This window comes from Prionailurus bengalensis, chromosome B4 (genome assembly GCF_016509475.1).
Source record: "Prionailurus bengalensis isolate Pbe53 chromosome B4, Fcat_Pben_1.1_paternal_pri, whole genome shotgun sequence".
In the NCBI taxonomy this organism is placed as follows: Eukaryota; Metazoa; Chordata; class Mammalia; order Carnivora; family Felidae; genus Prionailurus; species Prionailurus bengalensis.
In genome coordinates this window covers 135,045,403-135,071,661 of record NC_057358.1, presented here as the reverse complement: position 1 = coordinate 135,071,661, position 26,259 = coordinate 135,045,403, and the positions used below count along the sequence as shown (strand labels likewise).

Genomic DNA, 26,259 nt, shown 5'->3' with positions numbered 1-26,259 from the left:
ACTGCACACCCACACTCGCACCCACACCCACCATCCCAGACCCACTTCTCCTTTGCAGCTGCCCTGCCGCCTACACCTTCCTGCCATGGAGTTGCTGGCCCGTGGGCAGGGGACGGAGAGGCAGTGGGCCAGGGCTCCTGGGGGTCAGCCGACTCAGGGGTCCGTGAGTCCTCAGGATCCCCGGAGCCAGAAACCTGGGGACCAGCCTTTCTCGCCTCACTCCACAGCATCACTCTTTGCTCCTAAACAACTTCTATGGTTTTACTGTTTTTAAAATTTGTTTAAAGTTTAATTTATTTTGAGAAGAGAGAGAGCACAGGGGAGGGGCAGAGAGAGAGGGAGAGAATCCCAAACAGGCTCCGTGGGGCTTAATCTCCTGAACCCGTGAGATCATGACCTGAGCCGAAATCAAGAGTTGGATGCTCGACCGACTGAGCCAACCAGACTCCCAGCTCCTGAACAGCTTCCAGATGGTTCCCCTCCCTGGTCCGTGGTGTCCTGTCTCCAACTCTGCAGCAGCCAGAGAGAAGGCCCCTTCTAAAGCGGAGTTCAGAGAAGCTCCTTTCACTCCAGCACCTCCTGGGGTTCCTCACTGCCCAGGAGCCTGAGGTCTGAGGCCTGGCCCATCTGCCTCCCCTCCCCCCCCCCCTTCTGCAGCATCCCCTGAGGCAGCGGCCATGCTGTCCCCTCTCACCTCTCTCTGCCTTTGCCCTTGCCAGTCTCTGCCTAGAAGCTTTCCCTACACCCTTGCAGCTGCTAAAGATCTACTCCTGCCCCCAAGCCCTTGCCCTGTCCCCTGGACAGTAATTCCTGCCTTTGTGCCCCCCCCCCCCAGACCTGAGGGCTTAGGGGTCTGGTGTGGCCCACCACATCCGTGCTGAGGCTCTCTGCCAGCCCCTGCCCCCAGGGAAGGGGCAGCAGGTGTCAAGGAAGGCAGAGGGGGCCTGTGCGTATGTCTGACGCTCAATCCGAGAGAGACGTGGATGACAGACAGGTGGGGGAACCCAAACACTGGAGAATAGAGACAGACAGAGGGGACCTCCGTGAGACACAGAGGCAAGCAGGCCAGGATACACACAGCCCTGGGGAAAGGAGTTGGGATGGGCAGGCTGCCCACGGGGTCTTGGTCTGTCTGTTCATCTGTCGGTCTGAGTCTCTCTCCTGCCTAGGATCTGGAGACGGAGCTGTCTGTCCTCGAACCCTCGGCTACCCTCCCCCTATCCTGACTGTGCTCTCTACTCCAGCCAGAGGGTCCCCACTATCACGCAGATCTGACTATGACACTCTCTGCTTAAAGTCCTGCACGGTTGGTTCCCCAGTGCCCTCAGCCAAAGCTCCTTAGCCCTCAGTTGAGGGCCCAGCCTTCTAACCCAGCACTCCCTGGTCCCGTCCACTGTTATGCTCCCCTAGACCCCCCTCCATCTGGCGAACACCTCCTCCTCATCACCTCCTCTACAAAGCCTCCCTCTCTCTCCATGTCTGCTGCTGCGAGGCACTGTCTTTCCCTCACATTCGAAGAACTGAACCCGCTCTGCCCTGGAAGAGCAGGAAGTTCCCCCAGAAGAGGAGGCAGGTGAGGTGGGGGCACATGGGGGTTGGGGATTGTCTGGGGCTGTGGGCTGGCCTTGGGGAGAAGGACAGGGGAGGCCACCCAGAGGTCTGTGTCCTGACTACAGGGGCCCATCCTTTGCTGTCCAAGAGAAGGCCCCCATCCGAGCCCAGCGCGGTCCCAGCGCCCAGCAGAGGGCGGCCCGCCCAGCATCTGGGGGTGATGGTTGAGTGGTTGAATGGAGGAACCACAGGTAGAAGAGAAGGTGTGGGGTGCAGGGCCTCGGGGCCCTGGCGGAGAGTGGTCCCACCCCAGCAGGCGGGAGGGCGGGGCACAGTGGGTGGGCCCCTCCCGGTTTCCTCCTCTGGCTGCTGAAGCCAGACTCAGTCCTGGCTGTGTGCGAGGCAGCATGGGCAGCCAGAGGAGAGGTGCCAGGAGCCTGCGGGGCAGGGAGGGGGCAGCCCCCACCAAGTGTGTGGTGGACAAGTGCTTTGACCCTCTGGTCCGAAAGTGCGTGGACTGCAGGCTCCTCCGGACGCCAGAACCCGGACCGGGTAAGAGTCGACCCGCTCTGCCAGCTGCTCAGCGGGGCAGCCCTGGGGAGGGGGAGGAGGTTCCTGCTACCGCTGCCCCACCGCTGCCAGAGCCCCAGGCACGGCCCCCATCTGCCCCAGGATGGGTGGGGAGGGGGCGACTGGGTCGATGGGGGGCCGTAAGCAGGGACCTGGATGGGGACCAGCGGTCACCACGTGGCCCTCACCGCCCCCTCTCTTTCCCTTCCCCTGTCCACCCCGCCCGGCCCTCCCTCCCCTCCCCGGCCCAGCCTCGCCTCCTCCCGACCCTCCCCCTCCCCGGCCGTCCCTGCCCCCTGCCCCCTGCTCTCTCTCCCCGTCCGCTCCGCCAGCAGCCGGGCCTGGCAGCCTGGCGCCGGGGACCGCGCTGCAGCCGCAGGAGTCGGTGGGCGCGGGGGCCGCCGCTGAGACCGAGGCCGAGGCCGCGCTGCCTCTGCCCGCGCTGCTCTTCGGCGCCCCCGCGCTGCTGGGGCTGGCGCTGGCCCTGGTCCTGGTGGGCCTGCTGAGCTGGAGGTGGCGGCGGCGGCGGCGCCTGCGCGCGGCGGCTCCCCCGGGGGACCCGGACCCGCACCCGCACGGTGAGCTCTGCGGGAGTGGGGGCAGTGGGAGGGAGACTGGACCCCGGGGCAGTGTGGAAAGGGGGAGGGGGGGGTGCGCGGGGCACCAGGGCGGGCTCTGAGGACCTCAGGCTGAGTCGGAGTGAGGGACACAGCTGTAGCCTCCCAGAGCCCTCTGAGCAAGAGACACAGGGCTCCCACACTTCTCCCTCCCCCCTGCGCTCCCCGTTTTGCCAGCGCCCTCTGCGCTTCCTGTCCTGAGGGCCCATCACGTGCCACCCCTCCCCACCCCTGCAGGGGGGAGTTCATGACTTATCTCTCCATTGGAGCTTCCAGAACAGGAGCGGGGGTGGGGGGTGGGGTGGGGGGGAAGGCTGTGATGCAACCCTGACCTTGTATTCCCTGCCCCCCCCCCCACCAGAGCCCCTGGACGATGTCATCATCCATCCCCCGAAACCCCTTGATGCCACAGCTCCCGTCTGGCCTCCACCCAGAGAAGACCCAGCCAACACCCCACCTGCCCACAGCGTCCCTGTGCCAGCCACAGAGCTGGGCTCCACTGAGCTGGTGACCACCAAGACTGCTGGCCCTGAGCAACAGTAGCGATGGAGGGGGCAGGAAGCAACCCCTGTCCTCCCTGTGAGCTGTCAGCCAGGGGCCTGGAGGTTGGATTCGGCTCTTGACTGCAGCGCCCACCTGCCCCTTTTCTGGGAACCTGGCTGCTCCCCAGCTAACCCTGCAGAACCACAGACTACAGACCGCAGAATTCAGACGGCAGCGCGTTGTATGGCATGTTAGCGTGTGGCTTAAAACCAGACCGTCTCTGGCCGCCGTCGAAGGTGGTGGCTGAGCTCCTGTGCCTTTGTGTGGCTGGGGCACTCTGTGTAGGAGGTTTTTCTTTAAGTGCAGGGAAGCCACCGTAAGCCAGAATGAATCTAGGAAAATGATTGAGTAGGAGGATGCTTAATTTGTAGCTGGGTGTTGTATTTCTTTAATACTTGCTCTCGGAGCTGTCCTGCTTTAAAGCTGATGCAAATGGCAGCGATGAGTAACCAACTGAGGGGTTTGCTTCAGGGTTTAATAGAAGGTGATTTTGACAAAGAGCCTGGATTGCGCTGATTCTCGGGTATCTGTACCCCAGGGTCAACCCTGCGCTTGGCCCAGTCTTCTAGGACCTAAGATGCCTTTTTCACCCTCGTAGCAGCTTCCAGAGCCCCCAGCTTGCACCGTGAGAGGAGGCATACAGCCCCTCTGGGGCTAGACTGCAAACTCACGATGAAGGCACACTGCTGAAAATCTCCCCAGAGACCCCACCTGGGGTCCCAGCTGCCTTCAAGGCACACTCAGCTGTACCTAGGGAAAGGCCCAGAACCTGCAAGAGGTTCCTTTGTTCAGAAGCCAGAGCGGGGCTGTGGCCTTGAACCAGCGGGACCGGATGTCCCTTGAGCTCCCCTCTGTCTGTGGTCCACCCTCCTCAAGCTAGGCCCCAAGTGCTGGGGTCACTTGGCCATTCTATGCCAGCCCCTGGGGTCACCCATTGTCCTAGGGGAATTGCTCCTCCGACAGCAGTGCCCCCTGCTCTGCGGCCCGAGGCTGAGACCATCTCCTCTAGTTGTGGACTATGCTACACTTGGTCAGGTGTTGCCTCTCCTGCCGGCCCTCCAACACAGGGTTAGAAACTCCTGACCGGATTGGACAGTCCTTGGGACTTGTCACAGCTTAGCGCCCTGACAAGAAGCGTGGACTAGGAGTCAGAAGACGGAGTTTTGGGTACCATGTTGTCTCACTGGAGAGCCTTGGCCATGCTCTGTTGCACACATCAGATGCTTTCCGCCCACCTCTCCCTGACCTTCCTGGCAGACCTTCACCCTTCCTGCCCACCCCCCTTCTCAGCCCAGAAGATGGTCTGGAGCCTCCAGGACCCTGACCCTCACACTGAAGTCTTCCTAGCCACTCCCTCCCTGAATGCATCCCAAGTGCCCCTACCCGCAGGCTGCCAGGTGGCTGGGGTAAGGTCAGGTGGCTGGCGGGAGGCAGGAGGGTGGGAAGCAGGCCCAGACATCCAGTCCCCTTCAACTCGGGATCGGGGAGTCTGAGCTGTTCCTCCTGGCCACGCCTACCTCCCACTCACCTTTTCCACCGCAGTGGGGGACCGGGCCCTGGAGGTAACAAGTACGTAAAACCCCTCTGGGGTCCAGACATGCAAACCTCTGGCACCGCTGTGTCCCAGTCAAACCCCAGCTTCCCCTCTGGTCTCGGTTTCCGTTTCTGAAAAATGGGGGGTTGGATGCAAAGTGCTCCTCTGGGCTTATGGCCCTTAGAGGAGAAGAACTGGAAAGAACCTTAAAGAATCCTTACCCCCACCTCCCTCCATTTTATAGATGAAGAAATTGAGGCCCAGAAGAAGCAAGGTTCCTGGGAGAAGAATCGGGAGCAGAGGCGGGGGGAGAGGTGGGCAAAGAGGGGGCCAGTCTCCCCCAGGCCCCAGTCAGGGACCCCACCGCCCAGGGGTTTCCAGTCCCTGGCTCTCTGTCCGGGCAGTGCTTTCGAAGGAGTCTTCATGAAGTTACTGCATTTGACCTTAATGACAGCACCTGGAGGAGGGCATGGGTATTTGTTTGCTTTAAAAAAGGTTTTTGTGTTTTGTTTTTTTCATTAGAAAAAAAAGGGACGCCTGGGTGGCTCAGTCGGTTAAGTGTCTGACTCTTGGTTTCTGCTCTGGTCACAATCTCACAGTTCATGGGTTCAAGCCCCACATCGGGCTCCATGCTGTCAGCATGCTTGGGAATTCTCACTCTCCCTCTCTCTGGCCCTCCCCCCGTCACTCTCTCTGTCTCTCTCTCAAAATAAATAAATAAACCTAAAAACAAAATCGAGACCTGATTTGTTGACATTGTGGAAAGTTCGACAGTGATCCAGGGTGGAGTCTATGGAGAAATGACCCATAACCGGTGGGTTCTCTATGTAATTGTAATTACATAAATTCATATCTTGGCTGCCATATTTGGTGAGTTTTCTCTTGTCTTTAAATACTTTGCAAACAAGATTTTCAATATTTGTAAAGTTTTCCGCTTGAGCCTTTGGTTGATTTTGGTTTTTGCTATTGTAGCTGAGGCAGGAGTACCTCCTCGACATAAATCTTTGCCCGAGTTTTTTTATGGCCCCTGTTGGTTGAATTGATCTGCCGAAAATCTGATTTCCTGAAAATCTAAATTCTGTTCATGTCCATGAACAGGGATTAGATGTCCCATTTTGCAGATAGGAAAAACGAGGCCCGGGAGATGAAGGGATCTGGCCCAAGCTGCCACTAAGCAGCGGTGAAGCTGGGCCAGACCCAGGCTCCTGTCCATGTCCAGAAGGTCATTGGCCCAGGTGCCCTCCTTGGGAGTGCTGACTCCAGGGATTGATTCCAGGCTTTACGTCTTGTTTTCATCACTACTCAAAGATTTCTTTCCCAACTGGTCTCTTTTGGCTGTAAGAGGCACCCAAGATAGACTTTGGAAAAACTGCTTGTTGGGTGGGAACCAGCTGCCCCTCCCCCAAGCCTGTGTTTCTGGCCAGTTTTTCCTGAAGGAGGGTCTGGTTTCCCCGGGGTCCCCAGGGCCCAGGCAGGTGGAGGCGGGGTTGGCTCAAGTCTCAGTTCCTCCTGGGGCTTCCTGCAGGCACTTTTCACTTCCTGCCCAGCAGCCCTGGGCTCTGGGCTCCTGGTGGGGGTGGGGAGGCCCAGCTGGGGAGGCCAGGGAGGAAGGACTTGACCCCTTACCTCCCGCTGTCTCAGCAAGGATGGCCCCACGCAGCCCTTGCCTTTAGAAGCTGGTGGCATCTCTCTGAGCCCGTCTCGTCTTCTAAATGGAGCCCAAGGGCCAACCAGCTGTCCGAGATTAAAGAGGTCATGTGGCAAGTCGGGTCCTCATCCTGGAGTGCCCCCATCCCATCCTTCCCTGGGACGCAGACACTTCCTGCCCGGAGCCCCCAACCCTCAGAAATTCTCCTGGAAAGCTAGTTTCCCAGAGCTGGTCTGAAGCTCTAGTCTCGGCAGTTACCACTCCCACCGCTCATCCATTTACTGTCCCACTGATCACACCAGATCCAAACACACCCGCTCTGTGCCAGCGCCATTCTGGGCAATAGCTGGAGGGTGGCCTCAGGCCCCACCAATAGGTCCTAGTTCAGTGGGAGAGATGGAGTGAGACACAGGGACAGGGCTGGCGATCCCTGCCAGACCCAGGGGATGCCCCAAGCAGGGAGGTCATTAATCCAGCTTCTAGAGCATGCTTTGGACCGTGGGAGGTATGCCCTGAGTCTTGCCCAATTTTCCTACTGGAATGGAGCAGAGAATGGGCATTCCTGGCCCAAGGGACTGCGGAAAAAGGTACAGAGGAGAGGGCACAGAAGGGGTCAAGAAGCAGGCCACAGGGGCGGGGGGAGCTAGAGGGTTGGGCACCATGGCCTCTGAGTGCCAGGTGAGGCTCAGAATCTTCTTGGCACATAAGGGCACCCATCCTCAGGGAACCCAGGTGCTTCTCCAGCCACACCATGTAGCGTCTCACCATTCCCTGTCCCGTTCCCTCTGAGAGCCTCCGGGACCCTCCTGGCACTCCTCTGGCATAGGGTGGGAACTCACTCCCATTTGCTCTTTTGTGGGTGGCTCAGGCCACCTTCTTCCTCACTCGGGGCTGAAATCTGACCTCTCTCCAAGCTGTGCCCTCTCCCCAGCTGCCTGGTCCTGACCTGGCGCTGAGGGTGAGGGCCGGGTAGGAACGACTGCCCAGGGTCACGCGAAGAAAGGGTCAGGGAGGAGCCAGGAAGACACATGCCCACGTTCCCAGCCCAAGCTCTTTCCGGGGCTCTGCAGGGGGGAAGCTGCCCTGGGGACGCTACAGGGGTCCCGGGGCCCAGAGGGCCTCTGAACGTCTCCTCCTTCCCTTGAGCTGCAGAGAGTCTGGGATCTAGGAAGATGACAGCGACTCCAGGGCAGGTGAAAGTCTCTCTCCGCGACTCCTGCGGTCAGCCCAGCAGGTGGCACCTCGACCGCGGGCCGCCTGGCTCGGGGAGCTGGGCTGCCGGACGGAGAGGGTGGGACCAGGACGAGAGGCGCGGCTGAGGGCGGGGTCGGGGAGAGAGGAGGGGCTGAGGGACCCCGAGTCTCAAGGGAGTAGGGAAGGGGCGGGTCCAGGGCAAGTAGCAGGAGGGGGCTCCAGGCCGAGGGGCGGGGAGAAAGGGCGGGACCTGGTGAACGGCGGGACCAAGACCCACAGCGCCCTCTCCAAACCCCCCACCTCCACGCTCACGCCGGGCTCCCGTCCTCACGTGTGTCCCGTGCCAGGAGAGGCCTTGGATGCAGGGCATGGCCCCGACTTTGGGGCGAAATGTCTATGTGGAGGAGCGCAAAACGCCTCCCCCACCCCGGGCTAGGAGCCGACTTTAGAATCGTGTCCGGGACCGGGCAGGCCGGCGGGACAGGGGGGGGGGCCTGTTCCAGGTGGGTGGACGCGCTGTGTGGCCTCCGCTGAGCCCTGTCCTTAGTGGCCAGCTCCAGATTTGCATGTTCACTGGGGCCTTTGGAGGGTCCTGAAGGGGGAGAGTAATGCGGGTAATTCCAGCTGTGATGTCCTGAGCGTGACTCCGAGGCAGGGGAGGGGAGGGTCGGGGAGAAGGTGCGGCGGGACCGGAGGCTACACCCCAGCTCCCCGCACCACTTCCATCGTCCCCCCACTCATGCCGCTCCCTGGCGACCTCAGCCTGGGTGCCCCCTCCCTCCCACAGGCAGCTGGAGCCTGAGTCACGAGCTGCCTCTCTGGGAGACAAAGGAGCCAGGAGCCCTCCCCTCCCGACCCCCTCGCGGCACTGGCATAGGCATCTGTGTTAGCAGCAAGTCCTTAGTTCTCTAGAATCTGCTTTTTGGGTAACCCTCCTTCATGGAAGAAATGAAAACAAAACGGGCTTGGGAATGTGGACTTTGAGGCTCGTGGATGGCACCCAGAGTGGCAATCGTCATCTCAGCATGGCGGCAGTGGGAGCCCCCACCCGACTGCATGGACCCAGTGTTTCTCCATCTGGGGCCCATCTGGCTTCTCCCTGCAGCCCTGCTGAAGAGGTGCTAGCAGCCCATCTTGCAGATGAGAAAACTGGGGCCTAGAAAGGTTGAATGGCCATATTAGAGCAGGAATTCCAACCCACATTAGTCTGGCTCCAAAATGAAGGATAAATAGGCGCTGTCTGTGTGAGGGGCTGGAAAGGCATTCCAGGAAGAGAGAACAGCGTGTGGACGGCCCGGGGGATCCTGTAAGAGTCAGGGCACATTGAGTGTGTTATCAGGGTGTAGGAGCACTTCCCTGGGCTCTGGGCTGGGGTCCTCCAGCTGCTCTCTCTTTTTATACTAAACTGGCCAGACAGTAGGTTTGGGGCTCACAGCGAAGGTTCCAAGCCAGACCCTGGCCCTTCCTGGCCGTGTGCCAGTCACAGCAAATCATTTCCCCTCTCTGGGTCTTGGGTTTGTCTCTAGGAGATTCCAATTCCCTGGCCCACCACTGGGCAGACTGGTCACTGACCCACAGTCTAAAATGGAGACACCGAGGCCCATCCCAGGCTTTCCCTAATGTCCGTGACCTCTCAAGACCTTGAGCCTTGCACAGCCAGAGCCGGGCACCAGGCAAGGGCTCAGCAGCGTAGGAAGAACATGTGTGCGCAGGGGCGTCCACACTAACACACGTGTGTACTCACATGCCCATGGTGGAAGGAAGGCCCTCATAATCATGCTCGCACCAGACATGCACTCTGGCTCACATTCACGAGCACATTTAGACACCCTCACACTCAAGCTGCCAGAACTCAGAGCTGGGGGCGGGGCGGGTGCCCTTCAGGCACAGAGACACACGGGCTCCTCTGCCCGCCCCGTGGGGCTCGCTGCAGATGCCAGGGGTTATTTTAAGCCTGGATCAATGGGCGATTTTTGGTGACACAGGCTTGGTGGGGGGGCAGGCAGAGGAAACAAGAGGCAGGTGCTCTGGTGCTGTGCTGTGGAGAGAGACCCCAGCGTCCAGGGGGGACTGCCTGGGCAAAGGGGTCAGTCTTCAGCTGAGCTGCTCCATTTCTAGATCCCCTCGCCCAGCAAATGTCCGGGCACCTGAGAGGCAGTGCCATGCAAATGAATGGCCAGATCCCAGGACTCAACCGGTCAGCTGTGGTCTGTCTCTGCATTTGTCTTCTTCTCCTGTTCCCCCTCCCCGCCCCCAAGGCTGTATGTTCATATGAAGAGGGCATTAAGTGCCTGACATGGGTCCAGGAGATGTAGGCACCTATGGTTGCTGGCTGACCACTGAACCAGACTTGGATAGAGAAGAAGCCATGGGGGGCGCCTGGGGGGCGCAGTAGGTTAAGCGTCTGGCTTCAGCCAGGTCACGATCTCGCGGTCGGCGAGTTCGAGCCCCGCGTCGGGCTCTGGGCTGATGGCTCAGAGCCTGGAGCCTGTTTCCGATTCTGTGTCTCCCTCTCTCTCTGCCCCTCCCCCATTCATGCTCTGTCTCTCTCTGTCCCAAAAATAAATAAACGTTGAAAAAAAAATTAAAAAAAAAAAAAAAGAGAAGAAGCCATGGGTGTGGGGAGGAGCTGGAGGTTGGACATCAGTCCTGGGGTGGGGGTGGGGGAAATGGAATCCAGCATCCAGCTCCTTCACTGGACAAATGGAGATGGCAATCAACGTGGGGTGGAAGGTCAGTGGAGCACCTGATGATGCAGGACAGTGGGGTAAGAGAGGGGCCCAGGGAGGGGACATAACTCAAGGAAGAGCATTAGGAGTTCAGGGCCAAGTGGGGTCATCCTACCTGGGAAGAGGCCACAGTGCCAGGGGGGCAGAGACAATCCTCTTTAAACGTAGTGCCCAGAAACAGGGCGGGGAAGGGGGAAGAAGCAGTCACCCCAAAGCCCCAGTGACCCAGAGGGCAGCTTAGCAGTGTGGGGCGGGCGCTGATACAAATCTGACAGTTTGTGCATTTCTAGGACTACCACTCCCAGAGGAAGCAGGAAAGTCTGCACCAGAAAATATAGCGACAAGTTCTAAGCTGAATAACAAACGGAAAGTTTGACAGCAGAAAGTAAACTAAAGACCAGTCACTGAAAGACAGTATGTAAAATGGGGCATATTTTAGTGCCCCTGGTGATGGGATTAAGGCAATTCCATTTCATTCCTTTGCTTATCTATTTTGTCTCTAAAATTGTAACATAGTCTTCTAAGGGGGTAGGGTCTTCCCACCTGGATCAGAAGAGTGTGTGTTGTGGCTGAAGGGGGAGGGAGCAGGCTGTCTTTGGACAGGGCGCAAGGAATGCCCCTGAGCTGGGACGGCATCTCAGCCACTAATACCTGAAATTAGCCTGTCAGCCCCTCATCTCCGCAACACAAGGACTTGATCCTCCTTTAAATGTAAATCCTTCTCCCTCTTCCTCCCTCCACTTCCTCCACTTTTATAAGCCGATCCCAGTCGCTGAGTTACGACATGATGCAAAGGGGAGCAGGAGAACCCTAGGAGCCCGAATTCTTCATTTTACAAAAAACTAAAGACTGAAGTCACTTCATTCATTCATTCAGCAGATACGGTGCTGTGAGGGAACACCGGGGCGAACTGGACGCCCAGCCCTCGGTCTCCTGACGATCTCGTCTGGACAGTGGGAGGCACCATATTGACCCTTGCCTCCTGGAAGAGGCGCATTATGAATCCGCACCGCCCCCCCCCCCCTTCCGGAAAAGTTTTGATGTTAAGATGAGAAACTGAGGCAGAGAGAAGCAAGGCGCCACCGCTCGGTCACATTTTCCAGTTAAACCCAACTTGGAAAACGCCAAGGGACGGCTCCGTGATAGGTCCAAGCTCCGGACCTCCTTCCACCCCCTTCCCCCGCGCTGGCCGGAGGACCAGAGCGGCCTTCGGGGGGCGGGGCGGAGGGCCGGCCGATGGCCCCGCCCCCTGACCCGGTCCCGCCCCCTCTTCTGGGTCCAAGTCCAGCCCAATCTTCTCTCCCTCACACCTGGGGTAGCGAAGAGCTCCTGGGAGAACGCGGACCAGGCCATGCCCATCGCCATAGAAGCGAGACACCCCAGGACCCCAACCCAGGGTCCAAGAGGTTCTGGGGCCAGGGGGCGCGCCCCGGGGTTAAGGCGGTGCCCCAGGCGGCACGTAGGCGGCACTTGTCCTTCTGCAGCGGCTCCGCTCGGGATTTTCTTCCCATTTGAGAGGCGGGAACATCGAGGCGCAGAGAGGGCCAAGGGCCTGCCACATGTCACCCTTCAGTCTCGGTCAGAACTGACAGCAAGAATGGGAAGGAGGAAGAGGGGCGGGGGCGGCAACGACCCCCTCCGGGGGCCTCTCTGTCCCCTAGGTCCCCGCACCTGTGAAACAGGCGCGTTCACGCGGGCCTGTGTCCGAAGTAACAGTCCCGGGAGTCCTAAACTGAAGGGTCTGGGGCTCCTAGTTCCGAGGAATGTTTCGGGGACGCCTTCGGGGAGGGTCCCCGGCGGGGCGCCCGGGCTGTGCGGGGCCCCGCCGCGCCCCCTCCCTCCCCTCGCGGCGGCCGCGCTCCTCCCCCGGCTCTGCCTCCCGCCCGCCCGCCCTCCTTCCCTCGCTCCCTCCCTCCCCCGCCCGCCCGCCCGAGCCCGCGCGGAGCCCGAGCCGCAGCCAGAGCGCGGGCAGCGCGGAGCGGGCGGCGGGAAGGCAGCGGAGTCGGGCGGCCCGCCGCCCCCGCCGGGCCCGGGCCACGCACACCCGCCAGGCGGGGGAGAGGCCGGGGACCGCGCGCGGGCGAGGGAGGACTCGCTGCCCGGCGCGGGGGGCGGCGCGGGGCGAGGACTGCCGGCTCGGGTCCGAAGTGAGTGTCGGCGGAGGACGCGCCCACTGGAGGTGCGGCCCGGCGAGCTCCCGGCCCAGCCCGCCCGGCTCCGGGGTCCGAGGAGGAAGGTGACGGCCGGGGAGGCGCCCGGCGGAGCCAGCGCCCGGGCGGCGGGGCCAGCGCGGTCCCTGAGGGCGCGGAGGAGCTGGCCCGGAGGCCCGGCGGGAGGGAGCCGCGGCGCGCCGCCATGGGCCGGGCGCTGTAGCCGAAGGCGCGGGCCCGATGGAGCGGGCCGGGGCGCGGGGGCTGCGCGGCGGCGGCCGGCCGGGGCTCCGGCTCGCGCTCGGGCTGGCGCTGCTGCTGGCGCGGCCGCCGTCGGGCCGCGCGGGCGCCCCCGAGGCGCAGGAGCCCGCGGCGCCCGGCACGGCGGCCCCGGCCGGGGGCGACCGCTGCCGGGGCTACTACGACGTGATGGGCCAGTGGGACCCGCCCTTCAACTGCAGCTCGGGCGCCTACAGCTTCTGCTGCGGCACGTGCGGCTACCGCTTCTGCTGCCACGACGGACCCCGGCGCCTGGACCAGAGCCGCTGCTCCAACTACGACACGCCGGCCTGGGTGCAGACGGGCCGGCCACCCGCGCGTGCCCGCGACGCCGCCGCGCCCCGGGACCCGGGCCGCGAGCGCAGCCACACGGCCGTCTACGCGGTGTGCGGCGTCGCCGCGCTGCTCGTGCTGGCCGGCATCGGGGCGCGCCTGGGCCTGGAGAGGGCGCACAGCCCGCGCGCGCGGCGCACCGTCACCAGGTGAGCGCGCGCCAGCCGGGGCCCGGGGCCCCGCCCGCCCCTCCGGGACGGTCCTTCCCGAAGGGTGGGCGCCCCCTCGCCAGCCTTCATCCTTCCCGCCCGTCCGTAAATTCTGGTCCTCTCAGCGGCACCCTCCTCCTGGTTTTTACTTCCGCTCTCAGTCGCCAGGTCTGTTATTCTCCCCCCATCCGCCGCCCCCCCCCCCCACCACTTCGTGGAGGGAGACAGCTGATACCGTCTCCCCTTGACCTTCCGGAGGGAGCTGGGTGCGGAGCCGCCCTCTCCCGCGGCTCCCTCCTCCTCTGGACTGGTCGCCCCGGACAGAGGGCACAAAAACCGCACCCAAGAAAGGGGGTCTGGGGCCTGAGTCCCACTAGTACCGGGTGGGGGCCATAGCATAGGGCGTCCTAGGTCCCCAGAGTAGGAAAGGGAAGGATGGGGCATTTTCTGTAGCTCTCTTGGGTCTCCCTCCTCTTGCTTCTTTCTCCACTTTTTCGCCTCTCCTTCCACTTCCCTCCCATCCCCACCCCCATCCCCACCCTCATAGCTGTGACTCAGGCCTGACCTTCTTTCCCTGGGGAGAGGGCCTCTCCAATCTGCGCTACTCAGTACCCCCCACCCCCACCCCAGGCAAGCGTCAGGGTCTCTCCCTGTGTAGAAAGAGGCCTGAAACGTGGGGGACACAGATTTGTTGCCGCTGAGGCCAGGACGGGTGCTGGCTGAGTCTGAGCTTTATGTGAAGCGGGGTCTATAGGACCCGGGTTCCCTTTCTCAGCTAGAATGGGGACTCTGGGATTCTGTGTCCTCACCCCGAAACTCTCACCGACACCCACACACTCAACACACTCACATCCCCCCAGCCACCCCCATGTCTTGGGGCCTGTGCCCGCCTCACCTACCCAGATCTGGGCTCCTTTTGGATACGCGACAGGCTGGTATTTAGAGGTGACAATTGAAGCCCCCCAGGCCTGGGTGCTTCCCACCTCATAGACTTGAGAGGCAGGGGATGAGGGCTTCCTAGGCACTCCACAGCACCTCTGTCTCCCAGACCACCTAGCCCACCCCCTACTAGACAGCTGTAGGGCAGAGCTGGGGGGTGCTGGCCTCAGCTACTGTGCTGCCTCGGGCGATGTGGAGGCTCTCATCCTGGCTTCTGGATGCTACGGGGGCAGGCCCTGAGTTTGGAGTCCCTCATGCAGGGCCAGGAGGAGAAGACAGGGCATGTCCTTGATTACAACGGGGCAGCAGGAGCTGAGGGCCATGGTGGTGTAGAGCGGTGGCTTGGGCAGTCTAGCTGATGTGTCCACCTAGAACCCACTTCATCCACAGGGGACAGTGAAGCAGGTCTGGTGATGCTTTAGGAAGAGCTGGCCCACTCCCGATGTGCTGTGTGGCCTAGGCCAGTCCCTTCCTCTGTCTGGGCTTCAGCTCCCATATGCCCTCTTTTTTCTCCTCTGGGGAGACCTGAAGCCCAACTTGAGCTCATGTGTGGGCATGTGCTGAACCCCCGCCCTCTCCCCCAGTCTCACCCTTAATTCTGCCGTGTTGAGGTCGACGGTCAGCACCCCTCCAGCTCAGAGGGCTTAGAAGGGACTTGGAGTCTGTCCCTAGAGAAAGCTTGTGCAGAGGCCCAGCGGCATGAAAATTACTCAGGTGTTTGGGAGAGCTGGCAGGTGCGGGCTTGCACAGAGATGAGGCCACACGGGTGGGCAGCTGAGGAGTGGGCAGGACTAGGAGGCTTTCAGCCAAACAGTACCTACCCTAGGTGTCGCACCTCTCGTGTGCTTCTTCATGAATCAGCCATCTGAGTCCTCAGCACCTCGGTCTCCCCCACCCCGCCCCGCCGAGGTGGGAAGGTCAGAGTGAGCCAGAAGAAAATCATGGATTCTGGGCACCAAAGGCAGCTGGCCTGAAGGCTGTGTCTGGCTGTCTGCAGGGAAGGCTCAGTCAGACGCTGTCACAGCTGGGTGGGGCTGGGTGTCCTGGTACCAGGCAGGTGGCTGCCCAAGGTCACATAGTCTTTGGTGCTAGGCTTCCACCCTGGGCTCTCCTGGCTCCTCCCTCCCCTTACGTCTGTTCTCCCCTCCGTGCCTGTGTGACAGCTTTGTCCCGGGACTCGGGACTCGGCAGAAGCCCCTGCTGCAGGAAGGGAATTAGGTTAAGCAGATCAGGAAGGCTTCCTGGAAGAGGAGGGATTCTGGTGGGGTTTGAAGAATAAGTAGGAGTTTTGCAGAACGAGATGGAGGAAAAGATTGTTGGCCCAGGAAGCAGTGCAAGCAAAGTCCAGGAGCCTGATGCACTTGAAGAGCTTTCATTGGGAGAGGAGGCTCCACTCGGAGGGTCTTGGAGAATGGACTCTGGGAGCGGGGGAGTCTTTGGAAAACAAGGTAGCCCTGGTGACATGTGACCCCATTAGAGTTTCCTCGCCTGCTCTGGAAGTGGCCGTGTGTTGGGGCCACAGGTCATGCCTGACAGTGGAAACTAGATGTGTGAGAACAATCACAGGGAAGAAGGGGGGCCAGATGGGTTGAAAGGGTGACAGTGGTGGGAGGGCTGGCCTTGGGTAGGCCAAGGCCTGGCCAGGGGGGAAGCAGGAGGTTGGGGGGACTGCCTCTCATCACTCTTTCCCCACAGGACACTGACAGAACTTCTGAAGCAGCCGGACCCCCAGGAGCCGCTGCCTCCACCTCTGGGCCCACCTCTGGGTAGCTGTGTCCAGGTGCAGATGGGGGATGGCCTCCCCAGGGGCTCCCCCAAGAACACAGGTGTGCAAGCTGGTGGGCCAGCATATGTCGATCCACGGCACAGGCCTGGGAGCAGAGGAAGGGGTGTGTTGAGGGGTAAGAGGCTCTTAGCTCTTTCACAATTGGAACGAGCTGCCTGCCTCTGCAGGCGTGTGAGTCGGGGCTGGGCAAGCCGGTCAGCTCCCCTTGGTGGAGGGAGACCCTCTGAGGTGTCCAGCAGCTTCCGGTCAAGGGGACTCTGTGAGGAAGCTTCCAGATTCAGGGATCTGGAATCAGGCTGTGGTTCTAGGCCTTGGCTCAGTGCTCCGGGGTCAGCTTCGCACCAGCCTGTGGACGCCTGTGGGCCTTTTCCTCCAGGCTGGAGCCTCCCTCTTGGGCTCTTGCCGGTGAGGCAGCAATCCCACTCCCCTCCCCTGTATGGGTTCTAATTTTCAGACGTTAACTCCATCTCCTGAGAAGCAGGTCCTGGGACCCGATGCCTGGCCCAAGCTGAACATGCTGAGGAGTCATCCATCAGGCTAGCACCCACTCAGGGCTGGCTGCTATTTTTTTTTTTTTTTAATTTTTAAATGTTTATTTATTTTTGAGAGAGACAGAGACAGACTGTGAGCAGGTTAGGGGCAGAGAGAGAGGGAGACATAGGATCCGAAGCAGGCTCCAGGCTCCCAGCCGTCAGCACAGAGCCCGATGCGGGGCTGGAACTCACGAGCTGTGAGATCATGACCTGAGCTGAAGTCGGAGGCTCAATCGACTGAGCCACCCAGGCGCCCCAGGGCTGGCTGCTATTAATCGCGTTATTCTGAGCCAGGCCCTTTTCCAGGCGTTGGCGGTTCTGCCATCAGGTTAGGTTTGGCTCTCAGTCCTGCCCAAGTAACCATCCCCCAAGTTCTCACTGGGGAGGGGGCCGCGAAGAGGTGGTTGTGCAGGTGGAGAATGTCCTCCTGTCAGCAGGTCGGCTCTCCTCTTCCCCCTCCCCGCTCCAGACAAGAAACGCCCCAACAACGTGCCCCTGGGGTCAGCGACACCAGGACCCCTGCGTGGCCCCAGGCTGCAGGACGGCGGCAGCATGACGCTGCAGCGGGACTACGCCAAGTACGCCACCCTCAAGGCAGCCGCGCTCAAGGCCGCAGGTGAGTGGCCGGGTCTGTGCGGGAGCGCCGGGCGCTACGCCCCGGGTATCCAAGCTCCTAGATGAAAAGGCTTGGGTCCTGGTTCGAGTTCCACAGTTGCCAGCCTTGCGGGTCAGCGCTCCAGCCAAATATTGTATCGGGCCTACGCAGCCAGTCGGCTCCCGCGCCTCGGCCGTGTCGCGCACCCTCGCCAGGCCACCAGGCTGTACCCCACCGAGCCCGGGATGTGAAAACCCGCGTCTCCCAAGGCGGGTCCCGGGCCTGTCCCGCCCGCGAGGCCTGACTTTCCCTGTCCCACCCAAGGGAGGGCTAGGCCCTGCCCCCGAGGCGTGGCTTCTCCCTGCCCCGCCCCGGGGCCGCTGGGACCCCGCCCCCCGGCCCTGACCTCGCCCCCTGGCTCGTCCCCACTATCCCCGCAGAAGCCACCCCGCTGGACTTCTACCAGCGGTTCCCCGCGACCGAACCTGCCCCGCTGACCGTCCCGGCGCGGCCCCAGCGGCCCCGCGAGGACTTGCCGGCGCTGCTCGACGCCTGCCCCTGGGCCCCGCCGGGCTACGCGCCCCCCGCCGGCCTTGCTCCTTCGGGCCACTACAAGGCCTGGATCGCCGGCCGCCTGGCCCGGCCCGCCCCCCGCGGCCACCTGGCGGCTCAGGCCTCCCCCGCACCCCGGCGGCCCGGCCACGCGCCCCGGCGCCAGTTCAGCGTGGAGAAGCCGCCCGAGGCCTTCGGCCCGCAGCCCCCTGGACTTTACGGCAGTGCAGGCCGCGGGCCCCGGCACCTGAGCACCAACAGCAAAGCTGAGGTCACCGTGTGAAGACAGCCGCTGGTTCTCCCGAATCATCGCAATCTCCGGGGCGCCCTCATCTGCCTGGAGGCCGCCGTGGGCCGGTTCCCGGGGCCCATACCGTGGGGGAGGAGAGGCGCCGGCCGTGGAAGGCCAGCCTGCCCTTATGCCTGCCCAAACTGGACTGGGGCCTTGGAGCCTGCAGGGCTAAGAAGGGGCCCACTGGGTGAGGCCAGTGGTTTTGTCCTTGGGGCCTTAGGGCCAGGGTTCCTCGTGTAAATATAAAGCCTTTTCTGTGGCTCCCATCCCTGAGAATAAAGGAGCCCCAGCTTGGCTCTGAGAGGCACGGATGGTGGAAGCATTGGTCATTGACTGGACAGACGGCAGTACGGGCAGAGGGCACAGCGTGTGCAAGAGCAAAGGACTGCTCCTGAGAGCTGGCGGGCAAGTGTCCTGGGAGCCAGGGAGAGGTGGCTGGAGAGGGTAGTCAGGGCTGAATGCCAAGCTTAATGTCCATACCAGTGGGAGCCATGGGGGAGGGAGCGCTTGGGCCCCAGCCACCTGGAGGCTCCCGAGCACAGGGGAGACGGCTGTGGGGAGCCTGAGGCCCCCTGGAGGGTCCATGTCCCTTACTGGAGGTGAGCCCCTTCCGGCCAGTCACTCTACATCTTGAGTTGGTTAAACCTAGCTGATTCTCACTGACACGGTCTGGCCCTGAGCCGGCACCTGGCTTGCAGGCCACTTGGCCAGCTTGGTCCAGGGCCACCCCCCTAATGGGTGTGGGCAGTGGGCCAAGTGGACAGCTGGTGCTCAGGATGGGGGAGCCTCCTCCCAGTAGCTGCTGTAGGGGGGAAAGGGGATGGGGATGCTGGGCGCGGAGCCTTGGCAGTGACCCCACCGGGGTGCTCACACAGGCTTGCATTGCCAGCTCCCCCTTCCTGCCAGGTGGGCTCTGGGTAGCTGGCTGTGGCTCAGGGCATTGCCAGCAGCCTGGGTGCATCGGGTTCCTTTGTGCCAGGGATGGTTGGGAGGTTGAGGTCTGGATTATGTCCCTCACTGTGTCACCTCAACAAAAGCCACCCAGTTGGGCCTGTTTCCCTCCTGTGTGCCCTAGGCATGGTATATATATATATATATATGCTGTTTTAATAACAATGGCCACCATCTATTGCTGTTTCTTTTATTTAATCCTTGCAAAAGCCCTATGGGTGTGTGGCTTTACAGATGAGGAAATTGAGGTTTTGAGATCCAAGTAACTTGCCAAGGTCACCCAGCTGATTAGGACTCCTGTCCTCTGCCGCTGTGAACCTGATGAGCGGCAGGCAGGGCACTGTGGGGAAGAGGAAGGGTATGAATGTGTGTGCTGGCAGGGAGGGGCTCTGCTCCGGAGGTTCATGGTCTCAGATCTTCCTCCTGCTGCGCGGGGCCGCCCTGAGGCCCCCCAACCCCCAGCTCTTCACCTGTAACAGGGCCCGCCTCACTAGCTCTTCTGGCTTTTGAGGAAACCAAGGCTCAGAAGCCCCAGGACAGAACAGTGTCAAGAGTCTACGGTCCTGCCTGCAGTGAGGGCCCAGTGGCTTTAGGGGAGAGAGCCCTCACACCTTCAACTGGGGGTACGGTGCCCCGGGGCCTATCTGGCAGCTGCGTAGAGGGAGGTGGAAGGGGGGTGGGTGCTGAGTCATGGAGCCTGCCAAGACTCGAAAGATCAGGTTCCTGGGTCATCGGCCACTCACAGCCACCCACCCTGGTGACACAGGCCTCGACGGGGCTTTGTTGGGAGGTGGGTGCAACCCCTTGCTCATTCGCAGTCCCCAGGACCCTAGATCTCCATCCCAGGACTGCCCCTCGGAAGAAGACTTATTTCTCAGCCAGGCCAGGTCACTGACCTTGCTCTCCATGCTCCATGCTCATCCCCAGGTCACTCCGGACTCCTCTGCTTCCAGCCCACTGCTGCTCCTCGTGGTCTTGCCTCTCGCCAGCCTCATAAGGCACTTAACTGTACGCGGAACTTTGTGTGTGTCATGTCACTGAAACTGGCCAACACGTCTATGGGCACTTAAAGGCAGGGACTGTCATCCCTGTGGGGCACACGTGGAACAGGAGGCAGAGGTGATGTCCTGCCCCAGGCGACCAGCTGGGTACAGGAGCTGGACCTGGATGTGACTTGTGGGCACTGAGCCCTCAGGGGGGGATGGGGATACAGCCAGTAGCGGACAGATTTCTCTCTGAGGGGTGAACACGCATGGGCTTGGCACCCCAAATCTGAAACAGCCGCTGCTGTGAGTGGCCAGCTGTGTCCTGGATACAGTGGCCTCTGACCCAAGCAGCACCTCTGGCTGCCCTTTTATCCCAGACTCTGTTCCAGACTCTGTTCCAGCCCAGGAGTGTGCGCCAGCAGCCGGCGTTGTAAGGAAGCGGGTGGATGGTCGAGGAAGGTCCTTCCAAATGAAACCTTCCAGGAGCCTCTCAGCAGAGAAGGAGGGGCTGTCCTCAGTCCCCGACCCACCAGAGGCCAAGCCTTGCAGCCACCTGGCTGAATCACCACGGCGGTCACACTACAGACCCTCACACGCCTCATGCTGGGTGGTACCAATCTGTTTATTGAATAACCTACATCCAGGACACAGTGAACGATTCCATATCAAGGAAGCCATAGGTGTATCCCCCTTTCAGCGAAAAACTACCCCCTCCCACCCCTAAACAATAATGAGAAAAGGCACGGTATATACACATGACACAAGGGGTGGCTCGCCTGGTGGGCAGGGGCCACGACTTACAGTGTGTGGGGGGAGGGGCAGCAGGGAAAGAACGTGGGTAAGGTCCAAGCTGAGCCACTCTAGCCTGTCCTCGGCATCGGGGGGAGCCCCCGCCCATTCTCTACCCCAACTGGCCTGAGGGGTGAGGAACACAGGCAGGAAGGGAGGGAAGGCAGCCCCTCTCAGCCTCCCGGAAGGTTCTGAGGTCTCAGGCAGTCCTCAGGTCCTGGGAGAAATGGCCTCAGGGGCTGGGCACCAAGCCCGGGGATCCAGAAAAGTGGGACCACTTTTCCTCCAAGGACCCTCATCGAGGCAGGGGCCTTTATTCCTAGTGTTTACCCCAAAAAGGGGATTGTCACTGGGGAGAGACTGGGGGTTGGTCCCTGCCACCCTGGCTTATTTTCAGGTCAAGAATTCGGGATAAAAATAGACTGTGGAGGTAGGAGTTGGGGTGGGAGGGAATTGAGAACCCACACTGAAGGCCCCTGATCCCCAGTCCCAATGGGTGGCTTCATCTCTCCCAGGCCCCTGGGCCTACCCTGAGCTTGCGCTGGCATCCCAGGGGGCGGGGGAGTGGGAAGGAACAGGACAATTAAATAAGATACCATTTATTTTTTAAAAAATTAAAAAATAATGCCGACATTATTTCATCCAACCCCAGGCCTGCCCCCTGCCTCCCACTTGCCTCCCCAGAGCTGGGCTTCCCTCCTACCCTGGCTGTCCTGTGTAATGAAGAGAAAACAATGAACTGGCTTTGTCAGGCACAGGGGAGGGGACACAGACCCAAGGAGAGAAATAAAGATGCCACAGCAACTCAGCCCTGCATCACGGCAAACCCAAGCACACGGATATAAAAACATCTGTATAAAAAGGGGGCAAGGGGCACGCTGGGCACAGTGCCAAGGGTGAGGCGCTTTGGTGCCCAGAGACCTATGTCCCCCACAGGGAAAGCCTGATAAAAAACAAGGAAGCAGGAAAGGGGAGGGTGGTGTCTGGAGGAGAGAAAAGCTGGGGAGGGCTGAGGGCTGGAGGCAGGGACCAGGCAGCTTGGGAGCCCCCTGCCACTTTTAAGTCAGGAAACTCCCCAATTCCTGCCCTGCTCTTTCCTCTCTCAGACCCATGGGGCCCTGGACCACGTGCATCTGTCTACAGCAGCTTTCGGGGCTCTGCCCAGGGGCCTACCGGGCTGAGGTGGTCCACAAGCCTCAGCAGGCAACAGCTCAGAAGACAAGGCTCATCCCACAACTCCCAGAGGGAGCAGAGAGATCGAGAGACAGGGAGGAAGGAGAGAGACCGAGAGACAGAGGGAGGAGGGGGGCGGGAGGCAGGGGCTGAGGTGGGCAGAACCCAGGGGTCAGGAGGCGGCGATGGCAGTGCCGCCCCCCAACTTGACAATCATCTGCTGGCAGTCGTTGCATGAGCGCCGGTCGCCCGCCTTCTCCAGGGTGCGGGCTGCCTCGGCCAACAGCACGGCCCTCTGGCCCGGGGAGGAGAGGAAGGACAGGGGAAGGTGGCGGCAGGCCAGCAGGATGGCGGTGGCCCGCTCTCGCTGGCCGGGCCAGGCGTCCACCTCTCCTGCAGGAACGACGAGGAGACGCGTGGAGGAGCCGCTCACCGAGCTGTTCCAAGGGCTCACCCTGGACTCGTTTATTTAAACTCAGAGCCAGCCAGTGAGGCAGTGCTGGGGCCGGGACAGCATCCCCAGCCCTCCCAGAATCCCCAGGCCTCCCATCCTCACTCCTGAGGCTGGATCCACAACCCAACCAAACCCCAGCCCCACAGCGTGGTCATGGATCCTCCCCCGCAACTCAGAGAACCAGCCTCGGGCCACTGCTATTCTCGCGCCACCTCTGAGAACAGCGCAGGTGAGGACAGCCACCGGGGCTCTGCCAGGGTAAGTGGCGGGCTGGGGCCCTCCTCCCCTCCCCTCCCCTGCCCTCCCCTCCCCAGGCAGGGTCCACACCAGGCCCGGAGCTGGGGCACAGATAGACTCACCGTGCTTGGTATTCTGGGCGGTCCGGCGGCGTAGACTGTGCTCCAGCAGCTGGTGCGTGCGGGTGGGGCTGGCTCCCGCCATCAGGCGCACAGTGGCTTCGTGCAGGAACACCTGGGGGTGGTGCAGGGGGGACGCACCTGTCTGTACCCCAGTGGATACCTCTCTAGGAGGCATCTCGTCGGCCACCCAACAGTGGCCCTTCTCTCCGCACTACCCTGCCCTGCTCTCCCCTTGGAAGCGACTTCCGTCCTCACTCTGAGCTCCGAAAAAGCCAGACACCTGGAGGAACAGCAGGAATGGGGAGCACAGCACAGGCCAGCTGGAAACAGGCAAGGACGCTCTCCTCTACAGGAGACAAAGAGCCCAGACGTGCCCCTGGGGGCTGGAAGAGAAGTGGCCTGGTGCAGCCTCAGGCCTTGGGGGTGGCGTCCAGCTTGAAAACAGGCAGAGGTGAGGCTGGGAGGAGGGCGGCAAGAGGAGGGGAACAGCTAGCTGGACTGGCACCAGGGAGGCTCGGGCCTGTTTCCTTCAGTTTCTTCAGAAAGAAATAGAGGCCAGAACGTGTCCAGGGGAAGTGCGGCTCTTCTGTAAATATGAGTCACTGGGGAACGGGGTGGGGGTGGGGGGCAAGGCCTAGATCTCTAATTCCTTAAATCACAAGGCTCCTTTATACCCCTTCCTATCTCCATCTGTGGGGAGGGTCTCGAGTGCCACTGGGGAAGGCAGTGGGGCCGGGGGAGCCACTAAAGAGTTTCGGCAGGGGACAGGCAGGTTGGAAACGGTGTCTCAAGAGGAGGCCTCTGATGCCAGCCGTGCCCTGAGCAGACCAGAGGGCCCTGAACCTTGGGGTACACTTCCTCTTTTCCCCAGTGGAGCAGGTTCAGCGGTGATTATGTATGTTTTGCCCACTGTCTGTCCTGGTTCACTGTGCACAGTGGCCACAATGTGACCCTGGGAGGGACCAAGGAAAAGGCAGACTCACTGAGCCCTTCGCCCCTCATGGACACTAATGGCCTTCTCACTTGAAATTTTAGAAAATAATTCAGGCAAAAACATGTTGAGTACATAACTCTAATTAGCAATCACAATAAAACAAGGAAGGAAATTATTTGGGTCCAATCAGCCCAATTACACAACTTCCCTGAGAGACTTCTCAGATTCTGTGGCCATCGCCATGGGGATATTGTGTGCAGTCAGGCAGCAGAGCCAAAGCCCCCGGCGACTCAGAACAAGAATGAAATGAAGTGCTAGGGAGATGCCATCACTCTGACAACAGTTAGGAAATCAAGAGTGGAGCTCTCTCCATGCCCTTCCCACCCCTCCCAGGGCCAGGAGCCCTTCCCATCCCCGCATTTGACACGTGAGGTGCAGTCGGTGCGGGCCCCTGCCTGTGGGCCCTCGGCCTGCTTGCCACACTGCAGGGCTGGGCACACAGCAGCTACTCAGCTAACACAAGCAGAAGAAAGGGATACATGGCAGCTACCCCCGTGCTAGACAGAGGGTGACCGGCTGACCTCCGAGGGCCAACTCTGCAACCCCGTGCTGGTGCTTCTAGAACCCCACCTGCCCTCCCCTGCCGGCCGGCTGGGTCTCACCTTGCGGTATGCTGGGCGGAAGCTGTGCGCCAGCCTGCGGAGGCTGCCCAGGTCCCGCTGGAAGCCGGCCAGTTCAGCACCGGATGCATGGTACGTCTCACCCAGCGCCTGGCTGGCTCCTGCCTGCTTTTGCCAGAGCGCTGTCCTCAGTGATAGTAGCAGGTCACAGGTCAGCAGCTGGACCACCTGGGGGATGAGCCACAAGGGAGGAGACCGGTGACTGACCTATTGCGGGGATAGAGATCCCAGCGGTTATCAGGCCCTCCCAAGCTCAACCCTCGGCAGCTCCGGAAGGAAGTGGAGAGTCCCAGAGGGGCAGCCTGGAAAACGCTCCCCAGACAGCAGGAGAAGAGCTGAAGGGCAAACGGGCTTACAGCATCTAGTCCTTTCTATGGCCCCAGGTGGAAGATCTGTTTCTCCCATTCTGTGGGTGAAGAAGTGAGGCCCAGAGAGGGCAGGAGCTTGTGTAGGAGACATGCAGCAGGCACCGGAATAATACCTTCGTGGGCCTGACAGGAAGGCACAGGCTCCTCCCACCTCACAGGAGGTGGCCTCACGGCAGGCCCATGCCCCAACTGGGCCGCAGCCCTGCCCCGCAAGTAGGATCAAAGGACCCGAAGTGGCAGCATAGCCAGGAGATGGAGGAAGGGAAGGAGGAGGCTCACTTCTACAGAAGGCAGCCAAGGCTCGGCCCCGGTGGTCTCTGGGGTCGGGGAGACAGGAGTCCAAGAAGGCGAAACCACAGACCAGTTGAACACTTGGGTTTAGACCCACTGACCTAAATCAATTGCGGTTTGGCCACCAACTGGCACACAACTGACCCTCTCTCAGCCTCCATTTCCTCATCCACAAAATGGCACCACAAGGCTACCGTGTTACAGGAGAGCACTGTGCGTGCCTACTACACCCGGCCTTTGGAAGCACTGTCAATGCCAGCCACCACCAGGCACGGATGCCGCACAGCGCATGAGTGGGGGACTCACGTACTGTTCGCACGGCACCCATGAGGCTGGGCCACCTGCACGGCTCCCATCAGTACCAGGGGGCAGTGAGAGTGAGGACAAAGCAGACTTCCTTGTGAGAGGGGTCCCATGGGGCCCTACAGGTTCCGATGGACTCCCCCCAGGAGATTCCTCTTCGTGTCCCTTCACCAGGGCACTGGACCCACCCTGGACTCTGCCTCGTGCCTGCTCGTTGTCTTGTCCCTTCGCCACACTGTTTTCTGGCTGGTGATGGCCTCCCTCTTCAAACCAAGCCTGGCTTTTTTAAAACATTTGTTGTAATGTTTATTTTTTTGAGAGAGAGACAGACAGAGTCAAGTGGGGGAGGGACAGAGAGAGGGAGACACAGAATCGGAAGCAGGCTCCAGGCTCTGAGCTGTCAGCACAGAGACCTGAGGAGGGGTTGGAACACAACGAACTCGAGGTCATGACCCGAGCCGAAGTCGGGCGCTTAACTGACTGAGCCACTCAGGCGCTCCAAGCCTGGCATTTCTAAGAGGTGAGCGCTGGGGGAGCACCTTTGGGTGGTGGGAGCGGCCTGGGGCTGGATTCTGCCCTTTGACAGATGCCAGGCTCCACAGGGTCTCCTCCTTGGCCCATTCTCCCACACAGAACTGCTGTCCAGGAACCCCAGCCCCAAGAGTGCGGCAGCCTCTCTCTTGTTTCCCAAAGTCAGCTGAAACTATGTGGCTCCTCCGTGGGCCTTTTCTCTTGGGCCCCTTTGGCACAGTGCTTATTCTGTAGGGCTGGCATGCTTCCGGGCTCCCCCTAGTATCTGGGACTGATACTCACCACCTCTAGCCAGAAGTGCCAACCTAGCTACCTCGGACCAAACCCCAGTGGGGGGCTCAGAGTCTGACCCTCCGGGCCATAGCTCATCCCTACCTTCATGGAGGGAAACCCAACTCCTGCTGAGTGTGCAGACCGTGCTTCGCTTTTAGCTGTGCACACCCTGC

At 61.0% G+C, this 26,259-nt stretch overlaps 3 protein-coding genes across 4 annotated transcripts in view; 2 read left to right on the top strand and 1 right to left on the bottom strand.

Annotated features, from left to right (window-relative positions):
- Positions 1 to 1,887: 1,887 nt before the first annotated feature.
- TNFRSF13C (TNF receptor superfamily member 13C) lies at positions 1,888 to 3,781 on the top strand. The gene is made up of 3 exons (XM_043562751.1): positions 1,888 to 2,103; positions 2,457 to 2,699; positions 3,100 to 3,781. Exons 1-3 carry the CDS (start codon positions 1,959 to 1,961, stop codon positions 3,279 to 3,281), a joined length of 570 nt encoding a protein of 189 aa, XP_043418686.1. The 5' UTR covers positions 1,888 to 1,958; the 3' UTR covers positions 3,282 to 3,781.
- Positions 3,782 to 12,354: 8,573 nt separating this feature from the next.
- SHISA8 (shisa family member 8) lies at positions 12,355 to 18,301 on the top strand. Of its 2 annotated transcripts, none has more exons than XM_043562745.1 (4): positions 12,355 to 13,297; positions 15,932 to 16,137; positions 17,025 to 17,171; positions 17,591 to 18,301. In XM_043562745.1, exons 1-4 carry the CDS (start codon positions 12,777 to 12,779, stop codon positions 17,983 to 17,985), a joined length of 1,269 nt encoding a protein of 422 aa, XP_043418680.1. In that variant the 5' UTR covers positions 12,355 to 12,776; the 3' UTR covers positions 17,986 to 18,301. The 2 variants fall into 2 exon arrangements, with proteins under 2 accessions (XP_043418680.1, XP_043418681.1); XM_043562746.1 differs by having other exon boundaries at positions 12,360 to 13,297; positions 15,932 to 16,062.
- Positions 18,302 to 20,532: 2,231 nt separating this feature from the next.
- Positions 20,533 to 26,259, bottom strand: part of SREBF2 (sterol regulatory element binding transcription factor 2) — a 57,777-nt gene continuing 52,050 nt past the window's right edge. The window contains 3 exon segments of the mRNA XM_043562744.1: positions 20,533 to 22,286; positions 22,707 to 22,818; positions 24,303 to 24,488. Coding sequence (XP_043418679.1) covers positions 22,066 to 22,286; positions 22,707 to 22,818; positions 24,303 to 24,488 — 519 coding nt within the window. The 3' untranslated portion in view covers positions 20,533 to 22,065.